The 18,991-nt window shown below is 36.2% G+C and overlaps 1 protein-coding gene across 1 annotated transcript in view; it reads right to left on the bottom strand.

The window, feature by feature from the left end:
- rhbdf1b (rhomboid 5 homolog 1b (Drosophila)) overlaps positions 1 to 18,991 on the bottom strand; it is an 80,256-nt gene that overhangs the window by 10,734 nt on the left and 50,531 nt on the right. The window contains exons 4-14 of the mRNA XM_056469820.1: positions 17,171 to 17,384; positions 15,002 to 15,208; positions 11,861 to 11,983; positions 9,431 to 9,594; positions 6,933 to 7,184; positions 6,403 to 6,514; positions 6,241 to 6,315; positions 3,642 to 3,803; positions 3,456 to 3,556; positions 3,308 to 3,371; positions 346 to 440 (exon numbers count right to left, since the gene is read on the bottom strand). Of these exons, the coding sequence (XP_056325795.1) occupies positions 346 to 440; positions 3,308 to 3,371; positions 3,456 to 3,556; positions 3,642 to 3,803; positions 6,241 to 6,315; positions 6,403 to 6,514; positions 6,933 to 7,184; positions 9,431 to 9,594; positions 11,861 to 11,983; positions 15,002 to 15,208; positions 17,171 to 17,384 (1,569 nt within the window). The remainder of the gene's footprint in view (positions 1 to 345; positions 441 to 3,307; positions 3,372 to 3,455; positions 3,557 to 3,641; positions 3,804 to 6,240; positions 6,316 to 6,402; positions 6,515 to 6,932; positions 7,185 to 9,430; positions 9,595 to 11,860; positions 11,984 to 15,001; positions 15,209 to 17,170; positions 17,385 to 18,991) is intronic.

Consider the following 18,991-nt stretch of genomic DNA (forward strand, 5'->3'; position numbering starts at 1 on the left):
TTCATCTTTGCTCCACTGTATTTGTCAATGCTAGTGATTTGGTTTATTTTCATTTATGCAGATGCACTAAACTACAAAATTATCCCAATCAATCTGAAACTATGAATTATATACAAATAGAGCCATTCATTTCAGAATATTGAAAGTATATTCGATATCGCAATATGTATCGCAGAAAAATTAAATATTGCAATGTCAGTTTTTTTCAATATCGTCCAGCTCTAACATGTACTGTAATGTACTGTAACTGTAGTCTGATTAAAAGTACAAGTCCATTTTTTATTACATAGTTTAGATGATACCATCAAGTTAACATGAACAAGTGTGTCTGCAGATTCTCCTAACCTTCCTTTGGTTCCGATGCAGCAGGGTCGACCAGTGATGACGCAGTCGATGTGAGGCAGGTTAGTGTGATTCCCTGTGCTGTACCTGGTGCATATCTGACAGGGACAAAAAAGAAAATGATAATTATTAAAATTATCATTTTCCCTCCATAAAATGATAACACATGTTTTGATATAATCTTCTGCTGCCTTCATTCGTTATCCTGTCATAAATGATATAAATATAAATGTATGACATTAAGGATGACAGCGTTTCATTTGACTAAAATTGAAATCAAAATATTTAAAGGTATAGTTCAAATGGATGTGAATGGTTACCAGTTTCCCACATTCTTTAAAATATATTTTTTGTGTTTTTGTTTTGAGAAATCTCTTGAGGGTGACTAAATGGCAAGTACATTTTTATTTCTGGGTGATCTATCCCTTTAAACAAAATTTTTGTACGTGTTATTCATTTCGGAGCATGAACTGATAACATAGCATCATGCTTTGACAATAGAAGCGTTTAAAGAGATAGCTCACCCAAAAATAAAAATTCTGTCATCATGTACTCACCCATCACAAACCTGTTTGAGTTTCTTTCTTCTGCTGAACACAAATAAAGCTACTTCGAAAAATGTTTAGAAAAACAGTAACCACTGACTTCCATAGTATTTGTTTTTGCTACTTTGGAAGTTAACGGTTAGCGCTTTCTAACATTCTTCAAAATAGCTTCTTTTATATTCAACAGAATAAAGAAACTCAAAAGTTTTTGGAACCACTGAGTAAATAGCAAGTACATTTTGGGGTAAACTATGCTTTGAAACTGCAACTTTCACCCAAATTCTACCTTTCAACTAGATTTGACATCTACCATGAGAAATATTGATAAAAACTGATCTGATTGTGATTATTTACTAAATTGTGATAAATTACTGGCTATATTGCCAAGCACTAGTATAGCAGCATAAAAATGAAGTGCTAATTATACAGTGCACAGCATAATTGAGTACACGCCATTTTGAAAACGTATATTTTTTTAATCTATTTCACAGTGAATATAGATAATATATTTTTCTGCATTTGAACGAATCAGCTTTATTAAACAGTTATATTCATTAAGGTAAGAGGGTGGTCATCTAACAACATTAGGAATAGAAAGACAATACATTTAAATTCAAACTAAATATTGTAAAAAGAAAAATATAAACTTTAACTAAATTTTATATATTGCTTTATTTCTCTTGATTTTTTTCTGTTTATAAAAATTTAATTTAACATTTTCCGCTATTAAATCAATTTGAGTGGACTAATTCTTGGACCATTATCTTAAGCAGTTTTGTTAAATTAGTTCCAATTTTGGCTGTGGTACTAACAAATCTAATTTAATCTAATGTAATATATACACAAATATATTAATGTAAAGTATCCTATAGAAAATATGAATTTAAAAGAGAAACCCGTCAATGTCTCATCCGTGAATGGTGTACTCATTTACAGGCTTATGCACAAGTTTGGCCACCCGTAAATTTTCATAATTGCAAGCCAAAGCCTGCTGGCGTTTCAAATCAGCAAATTCATTTGGATATATTTTATACCCTAGAGAAAAAGCAACATTTTATTTCTAACATAAATTTTATTGCAAAAATTTGGGCACCCCAACGTCCCTGAATTCGTGCTGAAGGCATTTTGCACCATCATTCCTTACACAATTTCTCCAGTTCAGTCAGGTTTGATGGGTGCAGAGCAGGAACAGCCTTATTCAAATCAATCCATAGATTTTCAATGTTGTTCAAGTCTGGGGACTGAGATGGCCATTCTAGAACATTGTATGGTGTCTGACCATGAATTCCTTGGTGGATCTGAAACTGTGCTTTGGGTCATTGTCCTGCTGACACATCCAACCCCGCCGTAACTTCAGCCTCTTGACTGATCCCTGAACATTGTTCTTCAGAATCTGCTGATAGTGGGTGAAATCCATGTGGCCTTTAACTTTGACAAGGTTTCCAGTACCTGTGCTTGCCCCACATCCACACAGCATGATGGAGCCCCCACCATATTTTACAGTAGGGAGCAGGTTCTTCTCCTGGAATGCTATTTTCTTTTTCTGCCATGCAAAGCGCCTATGGTTGTGGCATCTGTCCACATTATATTTTTCTAAAATGATTCAGGCTTGTCCAGATGAGCCTTTGCATACCTCAAACAACTCTCAGGCAGAATACAGAAAAGTCTTCTTCTGCATCACCTTCCATTCAGCTGTTCTTTGTGAACATGTGCTGGACTGTGGACTGATGTACAATGACATTATCAGCAGCAAGATGTTCCTGGAGCTCTTTGGAGGTGGTCTGTGGCTTGTCTGTGACCATTCTAACCATTCTTCTCCTTTGCTTTTCAGATATTTTTCTTGGTCTAGCACATCTTTCCTTCACCAGAACTGTTCTTGTGGCCTTCCATTTTCCTACTATATTTCTGACTGTGGAGATAGAGTATTTAAACCTTTGTGATAGCTTTTTGCATCCTTCTCCTAATTCGTGTTCATGAATTATCTTAGTTTTCAGATCATTAGGAAGTTATTTTGAGGTTCCCCTCTTGCTACTTTCAGGTTCACAATAAGGAGAAGCACAGCTAGCAATCAGCTACAAGTCACTCATATCAATTTTGTGTTGTAATCAATCAACATTACGTTACTAGAGGTTTTGAAATCCACACAAAAGAGAGGGCGCTCCAACTTTTGCATAGACTATTTTTCAGTTTCGATTAAATTTCACACATCTCAATACTGCTACACTACATATTTCTGTCTGAAAAACATGACATAATCTAACTTTCTCTAGAAACCGAATGGCATTTCACTGCGATCTTCTCTTATACAGAAAAAGCATGTTATTATGCAGTCACGAAGGGGTGCTCAAATTTTTGCATAAGACTGTATATTGGGCACTCTACATAATGCACGGTGATACTGATCACAGCTTCACACTCACCGGCCACTTGCTGATGTCATCAGGCCACACGTGAGGAGAAACTGAGGCAGGCTCCAGACAAATCCTAACATTATTAATACACAGAATAAATATTCATCCAACAGAAGATGAGAATAGCTTAAAAAAGTAAAGAGGATTACAAATATACCTGGGGTCTTGATGGCACACGGAGCCGTACTGACGCACGTTATCCCCTAGAACTGGAGCACTTGAGTGCTGAGGCCACTTTACCCATAATGCCAGAGTGCTCTGAGAACATTACAGGGACGTTTGGTTAAATATAGCTGGAGAGGACATATTAAAGTACATACGTGATGTCAAAGCAGGAACTGACTGAACACTCCTCCTGAGAGGTCTGAACGCAGCCAGACTGGTCATTGCGGACGCAGCAGGCTGAGTGTTTCTCGCTGGCCTTCTTCTGCTGGATGAGCTGGTGAACTTCTTCATCCTGTCGCATACAGGGGGAAAACTTTGCTCCCAGGTGAATCAGCGCCTCCTGCAGGACACACACAACAACTGACTGTTGGATTATGGCGTTTCTAGTGTTACTGTACACTATTGTACTATTCATTTTTATTTCAAACTGTGTTTATTTTATTTTTTAGCTGATAAATTAGTTATATATTAATATAATTATTAATATAACATATTAAACGTTAATATCTTTTTCATTCATATTTTCTATAAAATGCTTTATAATAATATGTCTGTCCATACACACAGAAGAGTCAGTTATAAAGCCCAAACTGGAACAAATATAACAATAACAACAACAACAACAAAAACTTAATATCAAAAAAATCCCAATCACCAACTCATTCACTATAACTTTTGTCATAGAACCTACTCAAAAGACATCGTATCAATGCCTCCTTTAGTCCTCTCTGTGATAAATGTCCTGACCAGGAGCTTGGATCTTTTTTCATATAATGTGGGAATGAGGAAAAGTACAAACATTTTGGAATGAGGTGTGTGTTATTCATTCATTCATTCATTCATTTTCTATTCAGCTTAGTCCCTTTATTAATCTAGGGTTGCCACAGCGGAATGAACCGCCAAGTTTTCCAGCATATGTTTTACGCAGCAGATGCCCTTTCGGGTGCAACCCATCTCTGGGAAACATCCATACACACTCATTCACACTCATACACTACGGACAATTTAGTTTACCCAATTCACCTGTACCGCATGTCTTTGGACTGTGGGGGAAACCGGAGCACCCGGAGGAAACCCACACAAACGCGGGGAGAACATGCAAACTCCACACAGAAACGCCAACTGACCAGCGGCCTTCTTGCTATGAGAGGACAGCACTACCTACTGCGCCACCGCATCGCCGGGTGCGTGTTATCTTATCTAAAATGATTGAACATCCTGTACTGGTGAATTCTTCCATTCTATTACTAAATGATGATTCTACGTTGAATCTCACCAAGCTACAAAAAGTTGTTGGCTGGCTTAACTTCTACAAAAAAAAAACTTCTAGCCCAACATTAGCCTTATTTTGTATAATTGATACGTGATACTGCACTTTGTTTTTGTTTTTCTGTTAACTTCTATTCATTGGATACCCCAGTTTAAAGAGACCGCTGGGGAGTGGGATGGGGGTAGTTGAATTGCTATATTTCATTATATTGTTTTTTCAGCCTGTATGTTTTGTTAACTATAATAAAAAATGAATAAATAAATTAAAATAAATTTAAAAAGTACCATCACAGTCCAAAAAATAGTACACCCAAATTAATTCGTTGGGAGAAAATATTTTAAAAAAATTTAATTAACAGGAAATATCAAGAGAAACAGAAAAAAAAATGTTTAAAATTAATATTCTGTTTTTTTTATCTTTCTATTGCTAAAAATGAACGTCTTATTTTAATGAATACAACTGTTTAATAAAATGTTTATTTCCTATGTTATTCATAAAACTATATTAATTATTATAAATAATATTAATCAAAAAATTATAGTTTTAGCATATTTATAAATTGCTTAAAATTTCAGCAACACATTCAAATTGTAGTTTCTATTTTATATTACTAGTTAACAAAAACGAAAACAAATACATTTAAACATAAATAAATACATTATTAAAATCAATTTGCTTGTTAATATTATTTAATGGACCTGAAATAACGTGCATTAACAAGAAAAGGTTGTACTGTGTTTTATTTTCTAACTTATACGATGAATAAACACTGTAATAAGTGTCATACTCCTTGCTTAATTTTTTAGTTAGTTGGTTATTTCTGTACTAGTTAATTCACTAATAAATGTTTTCTAATGGGACTTAATCATTTATTCATTTTCCTTCGGTTTAGTCCTTTTATTCATCAGGGGTCACCACAGCGGAATGAACCGGCAACTTATCCAGCATATGTTTTACACAGCGGATGCTCTCCCAGCTGCAACCAAGTACCGGGAAACATCCATACACACTCATTCACAAACATACAGTACGGACAATTTTGTTTTACCCAATTCACCAGTAACGCATGTTTTTGGACTGTGGAGGAAACCGGAGCACCCTGAGGAAACCCATGACAACACGGTGAGAACATGCAAACTCACCCAGCTGGGACTCGAACCAGCAACCTTCATCTTGTGAGGCGACGGTGCTAACCACTGGGCCACCGAGTCACCTTTAATGGGACTTTATTGTAATATTAAAACAATTGTAAAATGGTCAGGATTGTTAAAGGGAAAGACAGGGGTAGTGGAAAAAAGAAACTCATAAAGGTTTGGAGGGCGTCACAATGGCGCAATGGGTAGCACGATTGCGGAAGGGCATCAAAACATGCTGGATAAGTTGGCGGTTCATACCGCTGTGGCCACCCCTGATTAGGAAAGGTTTGGAACCACTTGAGGGTGATAAAAAATGAATACGTTTAATATTTTGAGTGCACTGTCCCTTTAAATGCATTAGATATATTTACCGAGCTTGGTCCAACCCAGAAGTTCTCTTGCTGCATGAATCTGACGTTCTCATAAACCCCTTTGTTTCGTAAGACCTAAAATCAGATGATATAACAGGTTATATACCACATTAAACACAAGCACGGTTTGTAACAAAACCAATTGAACATGGTTTCGCTTACAGAATCAACAGTCTCGTGTTGTGAAAAGCCCACTGGTGCAATGCCATAGATGGAAACCGCCAGGACAGTAATCAACAAATGAACAAAGGTGATCCAATATGTGAAGAAAGGCCTGTAGGATAAAACGTCAATTCATCACACTGTACAGACATTTAGAATTAAAGGGAATATTCACCCAAAAATTAAATGTACTAATCCTCCACTTGTTCCAAACCTGTTTGAGTTTCTTTCTTCTGTTAAACAACAACAAAAACAAACAGCCATTGACTTCCATTGCACATTTTGTTCCTACAATGGATGTCAATGTCTGCTTTTTTCCCAAACACTCTTCAGAATATCTTGTTTTGTGTTCAACAGAAAATAAAAATTCTCAAAAGTTTTGAAGCACTTGAGTATGAGTAAATGGTCATTTAAAATTTTTGAGTGAACTATCCCTTTAATTCAAATCACAAATTGTATAATTGCACCTATACATATGTTATCACAATAGTCAATGTCTGCAAGAGCTCCAGCAACAGTGTGGTAAATACCTGTGGTCATTCATGTCTTCGATCTGTTTCTTCACATAGCTGTCAATGCGTTTGCGGTAGGTGCGGTTGGTCAGTTTGCCCACCATGCCAAGCCCATAAGGACGTTTTTCCTTGGCAAAGAGTTTCTTAACAGGCACGGTAATGCGCTGACCACGCCGCTGTCCGGTTACACTCACCACCTCCTGCCGTAAGCGCACTTTAGGCTGAACCAGAGCACCATCCTTTGCCTTACGCCAACCCCTCTCCAGAGGCCTGAGACAGAGATACAGTAATCAGTATTCACAAAATCTCTAAGGGATAGTTCAACCTCAAGATGTAAAAAAATCCTCTTTACTTACTCACACTCAAGTTTTAAAACTTAAAATTAAAAAATAAACAGAAAGATTTCATTAAAGGGCAAATTCTTCCAAAAATTGACAATTTCCTTCCAATTTCCTCACACTTAAGTGGTTCAAAACTTATGAATTTCTTCTTTCTCTTGAACACATAACAAGATATTCTGAACAGTTATTTACATCCATAAAAGAAATACTATGGAAGTCCATGGCCATTTTTTCCAACACTCTTAAGTATATCGTCTTTTGTGTTCAACAGACGAAAGAAACTCAAACAACAAGTGGAGGAAGAGCAAATGATAAAAGAATTGTCTTATTTAGGTGAACTATCCCTTTAAGGCTCATAACTTTAGATTAACAAGAAAATCATAGAAATGAATGGGGGTCTCAGTCCATAAATGTAATACTGAACTTTTTTAAACAATGTATTTTTTCATTAAAGCTAGCTCCCAAATTTGTGAAGGGTCAGGAGCAGTAAAGAGGACTCCTAAATCACTAAGACCAAACCTCATCTGTTATCTTTGCTTCAGAAGAAAAGTTATTTATTAGTTATTAATAATCAGTTATGTGTAATAACAATAGAATGACACAAGGAGAAAGTACTAAACTACTAAAACGTATTTAATGCTTTATGTAATATGCTTTTGCCCCTAAAGTAGTCTGTGAGTTGGTACTGTACATAAAATCAGCAGTGATGAGGCAAAGACTAGAGGGGCAGTAAGTGGGATCATGGATCAGCCATCTTTTTCAGTGAAAGGTTTATATCTATAGAATGCCATGCCTGTTGATTTAAAAATACAGTCAGAACTCCCAGTATTTTCTGTAAAGCTGAAAGAATGGTTGAAATCTTTACAGCAATGTGAACATTAAGTATTATTCTTTCAGATTGGTCAGGTTTACATGTCTCTTTAGTATGCAGATTGACTTACATTTTATGTTTGTGGCTCTGTATATACTGTACGTTTGTTGTTTTGTGTTTTTTTCTTGTTTATTTTTTATTTTTTAATGTAAAGCTGGGCGGTGGCGCAGTGGTTAGCATATTCGCCTCACAGCAAGAAGGTCGCTGGTCATTGGCATTTCTGTGTGGAGTTTGCCTGTTCTCCCTGTGTTCACGTGGGTTTCCTCTTGGTGGTTCGGTTTCCCCGACAAGCCCAAAGTGTTGGGTTGCTTCTGGAAGGGCATCCGCTGCGTAAAACATGTGCTGGATAAGTTGGTGGTTCATTCCGTTGTGGCGACCCCAGATTAATAAAAGGACCAAGCCGAAAAGAAAATGGATAAATGAATAATGTAAAGCCTAACCAGGGACGAGGGCTACAAATTAGCTTTATGCTATATTCCCTATGTACGCAACATCGGTTGTCTTTGCATAACAATGTCAAGTGTATTGTCCCTGTTAAATAAACAAGCAAATAAAAAATAAAAGGCTTATTTGGTGATGGTAGTTTAAAGACACCTCTCATTTGAAGAATAAAGTGACATGAACTGCAAAAATCTTGATGGTTCTGTGGGTCTCGTCTATCAAATCTGATCTTTAACTTGTATTTTAAATTGGCTTCAAGTCAGGTGATTGGCTGAGCCATTCTACAGCTTGATTTTCTTTCTCTGAAACTATTTGAGAGTTTTCTTGGCTGTGATTTGGATCATTGTCTTGCTGAAATGTCAACTTTCATCTTCATCATCCTGATAATGTAGATGTTGGACTGAAGCAAAGAATATTAATTTATAATGATGAGGGATAGAGGGTTGCTGAATAATTACTGAGAGATTTCAGCAGCAATCTGGGCTTTGACTGACTTTCTACAGCTCCCTTTCTTCATTTGTTCAATACTTTTTCCCTGCGTCATTCCAGTTTATTATGCATAACTTAATTGGTAAACTAATTAGATTTGTTTTCTTTGCATATATGGATATCTTTGGTTGTTACCAACATCTGGTGAACATTTCAAGTCATTGGCACCTTTATAAATATGTTTTCTGAGAAAAATAGTCACATGTTCAACCTTATTTCCCCCGCTGTTGTAGTGAAAGGAAAAACTCTTGGTGAAAAATGTCACTGCTATTTAGGAGAACTCTGAATGCTAAGATAAAACTTTTGTGAATATGGGCCTAGATTGTTAAATATCTAGCTTTCTTAAAATGTTAACAATATAATCATAAACTAACAGCATCAGATGGCTCCGCTCCAGCTCGGTCTTCTCCAGGGCACTGCCCGTTAGGTCCCGCTCATCTCCTGCTCGACTGGCATCTGTTTCTTTAATGGCAGCTTCAGAAGGGGACTCAAACACCTCGTCTGCGTATGTGGACAGTTCTTCATGGGTAACCCCATCCTAAATAGACAACATGGCTAATTAACTTATACTTTCTTCATATTTCTGTTTGAATAGTTAATTATTATTAAAACTACTAGTTGTTTAAATATATAAACTACCAGTCAAAAGTTTGGGGTCATTTATTTTCATGTTTTTTTTTTTATTTTAGAAAATGATTATGTTCATCTGGGTGGGACTTATTAAATATAAAAAAAATGTTAAATTATTATTATGTTAAATATTTATTTAAACTGAATAAAAAAAATGCTTTCTTATTGTTTGTAGTTTCAAATGAAATTATTACTCCAGTCATTATTACTATTACCATTAATAATAATAATAATAATAATAATAATAATAATAATAATAATAATAATAATAATAATAATAATAATAATAATAGTAGTAGTAATAATAAATATTAGAGTAATTTCTGAAGGATCATGTGACTAAAGACTGGAGTAATATCATAGGAATGAACTATTAAATTAAATGATAAACTACTTTTGAACAGTTATTTTATAGTGCACTAACATTTCAGAATGTTACAATTTGTACTGTATTTTTGATTAAATAAATGTAGCTTTGGTGAACAAGAGAAGCTTATTTAAAACATTTAAAAATCCTAATGACCTAAACTTTTGACTGGTAGTGAACATATTTTATGATAATTTAGGAATATGGTCACTTTGTATCAACTCAAATTTTGGATTTTGTTAGCATTTTAAAGACAAAAAAACGTTAGTGATGAAAGGCAAAATATTAAAAGGCATGGATGGATATGTATTGCAAAATGCCCTATTTTAAAGAAGGGGTCAAATCATAGTTCACCTGAGATTTGGAGGCAAATTGGGAAGGGAAGGGAAGTAAAATGATTTAGAAAGATAGCAACACCATCATGTTCATTTTGCACAGAATTAGAAGCTCTATTAGTAGTCTTTTGACTTTATCAATCTATGATGCATTACCAATGATGCCAGATTAAACATTTTCCCTGAAGCTGAATGCCTTAAGTTCAAGTATTGCAGATATTGTAATATCCTCTTTTTTTTGGTTTTCAACAAACTGTTCTTTTGTACTCCTCATTTGTATGGCTCAATAAACATTGATACAGTTGAAGTCAGAATTATTCGCCCCCCTGTTTATTTTTTTCCCCAATTTCTGTATAACAGACAAAAGATTTTTCAACACATTTCTAAACATAATAGTTTTAATAACTCGTTTGAAATAACTGATTTATTTTATCTTTGCCATGATGACAGTAAATAATTTTTCTTGTTATTTTTCAAGACACTTCTATACAGCTTAAAGTGACATTTAAAGGCTTAACTAGGGTAATTACGTTAACTAAGCAGCTTAGGGTAATTAGGCAAGTGATTGTATAATGATGGTTTGTTCTGTAGACCATCAAAATAACAATTAGCTTAAAGGGGCTTATAATTTTGACCTTAAAATGGATTTTAAAAAATTAAAAACTGCTTTTATTGTAGCCAAAATAAAACAAATAAGACTTTTTCCAGAAGAAAAAATTATATCAGACATACTGTGAAAATGTCCTTGCTCTGTTAAACATCATTTGGGAAATATTTTAAAAAGACAAAAAAATTAAAAGGGGGGCTAATAATTCTGACTTCAACTGTATTTATATCTTAGTATGGCTTCTTGAGCAAATTGTTAAACTGTAGACACTGTCTGTTGTCAAAACCATACGTGGGTTATGTATATATTGAGTCTCATTGATCTAAATATTCCAAGGAATGAATTTTATGATGACTTGAAAACTGAGATTTTGATAGGAAGTAGCATTTCGAATCTAATTAGGGTATCTTTAATACTTCTAGAGTTTAAGGAACACAAATTTTGGAAGAATTATATATGTGAAACTCAAATGTTTGGAAAGAAAGAAAAACAAACATTTTATTTTCAACATTATTTGTATTTCAGGCTTTCATTTTTAGACAAGTGTGTTCAAAAATATCTAAATGGACTGTATATTAAAGATATCTTCAATGTGTCTTGAGTTACAGGTGATGCAAAGGTAAACATAAAAAGAAGGGAATACAATCAATCAATGGCAAAGTTTTGGCAGCACCATGTCTATATTTGATATACAGCTTGATGCAGTAGCTCATTTTACACTTTATTTTTAAAATACTTATTGATTCATCAGAATATCCAATGACCAACAAAATAGCTCAATAATCTGTACATAACACAACCTCTGGGTGGCAGCATTGTAATAGTCTGGACTGTAAACCACAGCAGGTTTTGGAGTCAGTCTTACCTTGGCAAAGAAAGAGGTGTCCAGTTCATCAGGGAAATCCACTGTGTCCTCATCCAGGAAACTGGCAGCAGCAAAACTGCGCCTCGGCAATCGACGAACAGCCCCCTCCCGCAGAGAACGTCCCTAAAACCACCAACACTCACCATTATAATCTTCACCATCATCCTCATCAACAGCTTCCAGCTTAACACTACACCTAATCTTCATATAACAAACACAAGATCTGTTATATTATAGATCACCTACACATCACAAATGACAGCAGAGATTAAACGTCATTTCCAATGCAGCTGCGGCGTTTCTGGAGCCAAGCAGAGGATTATTACCTCAACTTGCTCCAGAATATTCTCTCTCGGACTAACAGCTGAACATTCCAGTGGATTTATCATTGCCATCTGTTAGCGTTGTGCCCAGCCTATAGCCTGGTCATCTGAAACTGGGCCAAATCTGGGCCAACAAGTCAAGCCAGAGATAAACATTTACATAACAGATTATGGGGAGGGGGAAGTAATATTTGTTTATTACAATCTTTTACAAGGACGTCAAAGTGAGCCTCCGAAGTAATCTATGATAATCACCATGGCTGGGTTTATTACGATCTTGTTCCAGTGGCATTCACGTCATATTGAGGCACTCAAGCTCAGAGGAGATTTCGGAATTTTAGGGAATGATTATTGACTCGAATCAAAAGGTGATTTTTTTTTCTAGCAATTGTCTGAAATGAGTGGGTCGCTTTATCCTGTTGTTTGTTCCTGTCTGGGAACTTGTTTTGTTCATGTCTGGGGGGTGATAATAAAAGCAGAGCATGATTTCCCCCGGAAATCTGAGAAATTAAATCACTTTATTTGGAGCTATTCAGTTCTGTCTTTTAAAGCAGGCCGTGTACATCCCGCGAATCTCAATGTTGTTCTAGTTCTGGTTCTTCTAATAGTGGATGCATTATTTTCTCTGGTATTTCTGCTGGAATTCTGATGCTGCTTTTTGTTTTTGAACATTTTTAATATCGGAGGCTTGAAGTTTTTCCATTTAAAACAATTAATCACTGCTTCTATACTAATGATTCAAGGTTCTGATATGCATGTACTTAAAGAGTCACGAAACACCAACACACATTATCTGAGATGTTGACAGACATATATATGGCCCACTCAGCTAAAAACACTATTAGGACACATATACTGTATTTCACAAAAAAAAGTGAAAATTGGTTGTTTTTGCATTTTTTTAAGCAAATTTGTTCTTCCGGTTTGAAAAAAAAAAATTAAAAGTTGTGTCACGGCGATGAAATCCTTGTGTAAATTCCAGCGTGGAGATTGGATGTCTGTAGCGGGCGGTACAAGGTGACGTCTTTGAGTTTTCAGCATGAATTCATGAGAAAGACTTGGTTCAAACCAATCAGTGCGCTCTATTGTGAATGAGGTGCAACTTCATTGATATGCATAATAGCTTTGAAGACTGTTTTTACCTGTTACAGTGTTCAGATGGCAGAGAGACGCCACATTGTGTTGCCACATGAACATAATTCAAACAAGTGGAAGAAAAAAAATAGTTTGGAGACATGGGTCGCCAGTGTTGCGTTTATAAATGTGCCACAACAAAGGTTTTGTTTTCATTTCTATGAGAGCGCAGTGCGTGGACCCGGATGTGTGGATTACAGTGGTCTGCTAACACGTAACAAAAATATTTTTGTAAGAAACATTTTTTACCCGAGAGCTTTTCAAATCTGCAAATGGTGAAATCCGGATTTGCCACTCGTCTTCATTTAAAAAAAGATACGGTTCCAGTTTGTGTTCATTGTCCTGTCTCTACAGATTATAAGTGTGTGCTTGGTGTTCTTTGTTTGTTTATTCAGATGGCAAAGTTAGTATTGTCAGCAGTACTCTCAGTTTTTAAAGACATACCTTAGTCAAAATGTACAGTATAGTTACTGCACACAATTACCGTAATGTTACTACAAAATTATGGACTGAAAGATCCGCTGTAAATGCTGCTCTCCTAATATAAACATGTAAACACCTTAATCAAACTATTACCGTCGTGTAGGATTTTCGCCGCATTTTGTGACAGGATAGTCTACACACACATGACGGTTTGACGATATCCTCTGCACCTACTAAGTTAAAGTGAAGTTGTTTTTTCTCCCATACGGCATGTGGTATCAAATTTCATGAAAACTACACTCTTCTAGCAGTTCCTCACATCCAATCTCTTGCTTGTCATGGGGGCATGCATGAAATGTTCCTGAATGAAAGTGAAAGTGCCAAACTGCAGTTAAAGTGGACAAATTAAGAATAAAACACCCGAAAGTACCCGAAAGTACATGAAGCTCCAGAGAAAATGTGGATAGAGTGGCAATGATGTTAATCGAATTATGCACTATAACATGTAAGACGGGATCATGAAAGAAACATTTAAAATGCAACTCATGTAAACACCTTAATCATATTATTCTATACACCTTAATCGTCTTATTCACAATAAGGCAAATAATTTCATTACTGATGTCCATGTAAACCTAGTCACTGTCTATCTCACTGCTGCTGTAAAAATCAGCGTGTGCACGTGTGCAACTCCCCTTTTCATGCAAATCCTTCCCTCTTTGGCCACTCGATACTCCCACCTAAACAAAGCTGGACTCACACACTTTGCTGACTTTTTTCAAACTAGAGGTGTGAAAACACCCTGCTGAGACAGGGGGGGGTTCATAGCACTTTGAAAAAAGTAGCTGTGTCACAAAAATTTTATTAAAGGTATAGCTCATGCAAAAAAAAGAAAAAGAAAATTCTATCATCACTCACACTTGACTTGTTTCAAAGCAGTTTGAGTTTTTAGTTCTGTTGAAGAATGTTGGAAACCAGAAAGTATTGACTTCCATTGTAGGGAAAACAAATACTACGAAAGTCAATGGTTATCAGTTTCCACCATTTTTCAAAATATCTCCTTTGTGTTCAACAATTATATGTTTTGTATATATATTGTAATTACAGCCAAAGTAAAAGCAATAAGACTTTCTTTAGAAGAAATATGTTATAGAAAAAATGTCTTTGCTTTGGTAAACAGAACTTTAAAATCTATAGCACCCCTGCTATCGATCAATGCATAGTTCTAATGCAACATGCTTAACTAATGGTCTCACAGTACCTTGACCAGAGCCGCAGCAGCTCTGAAGCCCATCTTGGCAACAGACTCACGCTTGCGTCTGCGGGGAGGCCGGTTGAAGCCTGAGCGGGAGCTGGTGAAGGAGCACAGGGAAGCAGCGCAGGGGGTGATGGGGGTCTGAGGTACATTCACACCATCCACCTCATCCACATTACGGAATGCTCGACCTCGAGCCAGCGGGTCTACAATCTGCAAAAAGCATAAACAGCAAGTGATGATCTGCATTATATACCATAAGCTCCACATAGAGTCCAACAGCTGTGGTAAATACACATTACAAGGGCACATGGACTACAAAACAAATTATAAAATTGTGCAAGGATAAATACTCATGTTGAATTTACAGCAAGAAATTTAATATTTTATAAATTAAATATTAATATTAAATGAATAGTGCAACCATAAATTAAAATTATTTTAAGTAAGACTTTATTTTAAGGTGTCTTTGTTGTACATGGTTTGTGTACTTACTATAGTTATTAGAATTACAAGGAACTAACCCTAAACCTAACCTGCATCCTAAGCATACAGTAAGTACATGTAATTAATTAATGTTATGCAGTAGTTAAATGAAAAGTTAAACTGTAGTAGTGGCCCAGTAACAGTTTTGTACCTTTGTGCTTTTACACCTATCGTACTTTTCCTTTGGTCCAGACCAAGGGTAAAAATGATACATTGTAGAATTACGTTGTTTCACACCAGACCAACTGCTCTGAACTAAACCAACTGAAATGAACCAAAAAGCACATGACAAAATCCACATCAGTCACTGGCTGGACAAATTTCCTGAACTGCATTTTGATTGGTTAGATTTAATGCATGGGACACTTATGTGCGCAACACACAGAAGTAAACAAAGTAAACAAAGAGCTGTGGAAAAGTCAGGAGACAGTATGGACCTCCTCACAGCTGTCAAGTGTCAAAAAAAATTCTCATCCCAAAATGTATGTCATAGCTGACTACGGCAGCTGGTTTAGTGCAAAAAAGCAAAGTGTTTTTTTTTGCATTTGGGTCAGTTTGTGGTTGATTCACATTTGAACTGATCCAGGATTTGTTTGAAAGTGCACCGAGACCACCTTTTCGAACAGGTCTTGAAATGCTTGCTTGGTCTCCATTTGGTGGGTACCAGAGTACGATTGTCTATTTCCCACCTGCCCAATCAAACCACTAAAAATGGCAAACAATGTCTGGTTAACTACCTATCTAAACTAAATGAGGCAGGTGTGGAAGACTCTCATTTTTAGAAACAATGTTGTTTCCCTGATTTCTAACAAGTGTGCCTCATACATTCTTCTGAAAAGTGAAGCCAAAACATTTTTATCACCCCCTGGTGGCTGTCTGGGAGTCAGAATTGGCAATAAATTATGCCCTTTCCAAGCAAACAATTATTCATCATGGGTCGCCACAGCGGAATGAACCACCAACGGATCCAGCAAATGTTTTACAGCAGATGCCCTTCCAGCCACATCTCAGTACTTGGAAACATCCATACACACTCATTCACACTCATACACTACGGCCAATTTAGATTACTCAATTCACCTATAGCACATGTCTCTTGACTGTGGGGGAAACCGGAGCACCCGGAGGAAATCCATGCGAAAGCAGGGAGAACATGCACACTCCACACAGAAATGCAATGACCCAGCCAGGACTTGAACCAGTGACCTTCTTGCTGTGAGCCACCATGTCGGCCATCCATGCAAACAAATTGTAGCATAAACATTTAAACATGAAAAACCTAACCAAAATCCCATTTTAAACTTCAAATAAATATTCATAAATATAGTCAAGCCTGAAAATATTCATATGGGGTATGAATAATTTCGAGCTTGACTGTATAACTTTCCGATATTGTAGGTTTCAGTCAAGTTTTCTTTTATTGTTATCTAACACCATAAAAGCAAAGTGTGTTGTCAATTTTATGTGCTTGTGAGTACATCAAGCTCAGTACAATACAGATTCAGGCTCCAAATGATGTCACCTTTATCAATATTCAAAACATGACATCAACCATACCTGAGACATGGTTTCATTTTTCCACAGTGGAAATGACTCCCAAACGAAAAAATGCCACACATCTTTTTATTTTTGTAGCCTATGGTTTCAAATAGAATAGTTTAAGCAAAGGATTGTATGTGTTCAGCTTACCCTCTGCATGCCATGATGTGCGGGTGGGACATATAGAGGAGGAGGGGTCTCAGTGCTGGTCATGGAGAGATTGTCTTGGCTGGGGAGGTCCATCTCTCGGATCACCTGAGGCTTCAGTTTGCCATAGCGCTGGGTGCAGTGCCGCAAGCTCTTCCGCTGCCATTTCTGGGTGGCATCCAAATCATTGCTGACCCCAAACCAGTCTGCTGTGCCCCTGTAGTCACATCAGTATTTATTATAGTACAAATACAACTGTTTTATCAAACTAACTATACAAAGGTATAGGTCTAAAAAGACAATGGAAAAAATAAACAAATCCATTGAAGAGTGAAGATAAATCTGAAGAACTACTTGAGACACATCTGAGGATGATTTTCCAATAAATCTACTTGATCAGAATCAGAATGAGCTTTATTCGCCAAGTGTGCGCAATTGTTTAAGTTGGAGATGGCCTGAGGAAAAAAATGCTGTTTTATGCCTTGATGTTTTAGTGCCTTTTAAATGAGAAAGAACCAAATTTCCTACCACAGCTATGCTGGTGACACTCAGATCTACTTAGCCTTACTGCCTAATGACTACAGCCCCATTGACACCCTCTGCCAGTGCATTGATGATATTAACAATTGCATGTGCCAAAACTTTCTTCAGTTAAACAAAGAGAAAACTGAAGTCATTGCATTTGGGAAGAGAGATTAGGTTCTCAAGGTGAATGCTTACCTTGGCTCTAAAGGTCAAACAACAAAAAATAAGATCAAAAATCTTGGTGTGACTCTGATCTGAGTTTCAATAGTCATGTCAAAGCAGTAAGTAAGTCAGCATACTATCATCTCAAAAACATTGCAAGAATCAGATGCTCTGTTTCCAGTGAAAACTTATAGAAACTTGTTCAAGCTTTTATCAGCAGCAGGGTGGATTACTGTAATTAACTCCTCACTGGCCTTCCCAAAAAGACAGTCAGACAGTTGCAGCTCATCCAGAAGGCTGCGGCCAGGATTCTGACCAGAACCAGAAAATCAGAGCACATGACACCTGTCCTTAGGTCTCTACACTGGCTCCCAGTTACATTCAGAATAGATTTTAAAGTATTACTACTTGTCTATAAATCACTAAATGGCCTAGGACCTCAATATATTACAGATATGCTCACTGAATACAAACCTAACAGATCACTAAGATCTTTAGGATCACATAAACTTGAAATTCCAAGAGTTCAGTCAAAGCAGGGTGAATCAGCTTTCAGCTATTGTGCCCCTCACTGCTGGAATCCAGAAATGATCAGATGTGCCCCAACATTAGGCACATTCTGTTTAGCTGTGCCTTTACTGAATGAGCACTGTGCTACTTCTAACAGATCTCACTATTATGTCTTTCTTTTCTTTTTCATTATTTTATAACCTGTTTTAACACATTTTAAATCTGTTTTTATATGTTTTTAATCATTTTTATTATTTGTTTTTTATTTTCTTATACTTGTTTCTTTTATTCCTGTTTATGTAAAGCACTTTAAATTGCCACTGTGTATGAAATGTGCTATATAAATAAACTTGCCTTGCGTTGCCTTTATGATAAATGTTTGATTAATTTGATTTTAAAATAATATTTGAACATCTTTTTTTCTGTCAACTTTGCCCTCAATAAAATAATTAATTAATTATTACAGCTTTGACCCTATTTTATTTTGTGGCAATAGCCGTGTAATAAGTGGGATAAAGGTTGTTATTGTGGAAAAACTGTTATCGTGGAATAAAGCATAACAGGTTTTTCGTTGTATGAGGCCAAAGGGCTTAATTCCGCAAAAACAGACTGGATGTATCCCTTCTT

This window comes from Danio aesculapii, chromosome 12 (assembly GCF_903798145.1).
Source record: "Danio aesculapii chromosome 12, fDanAes4.1, whole genome shotgun sequence".
Classification (NCBI taxonomy): Eukaryota; Metazoa; Chordata; class Actinopteri; order Cypriniformes; family Danionidae; genus Danio; species Danio aesculapii.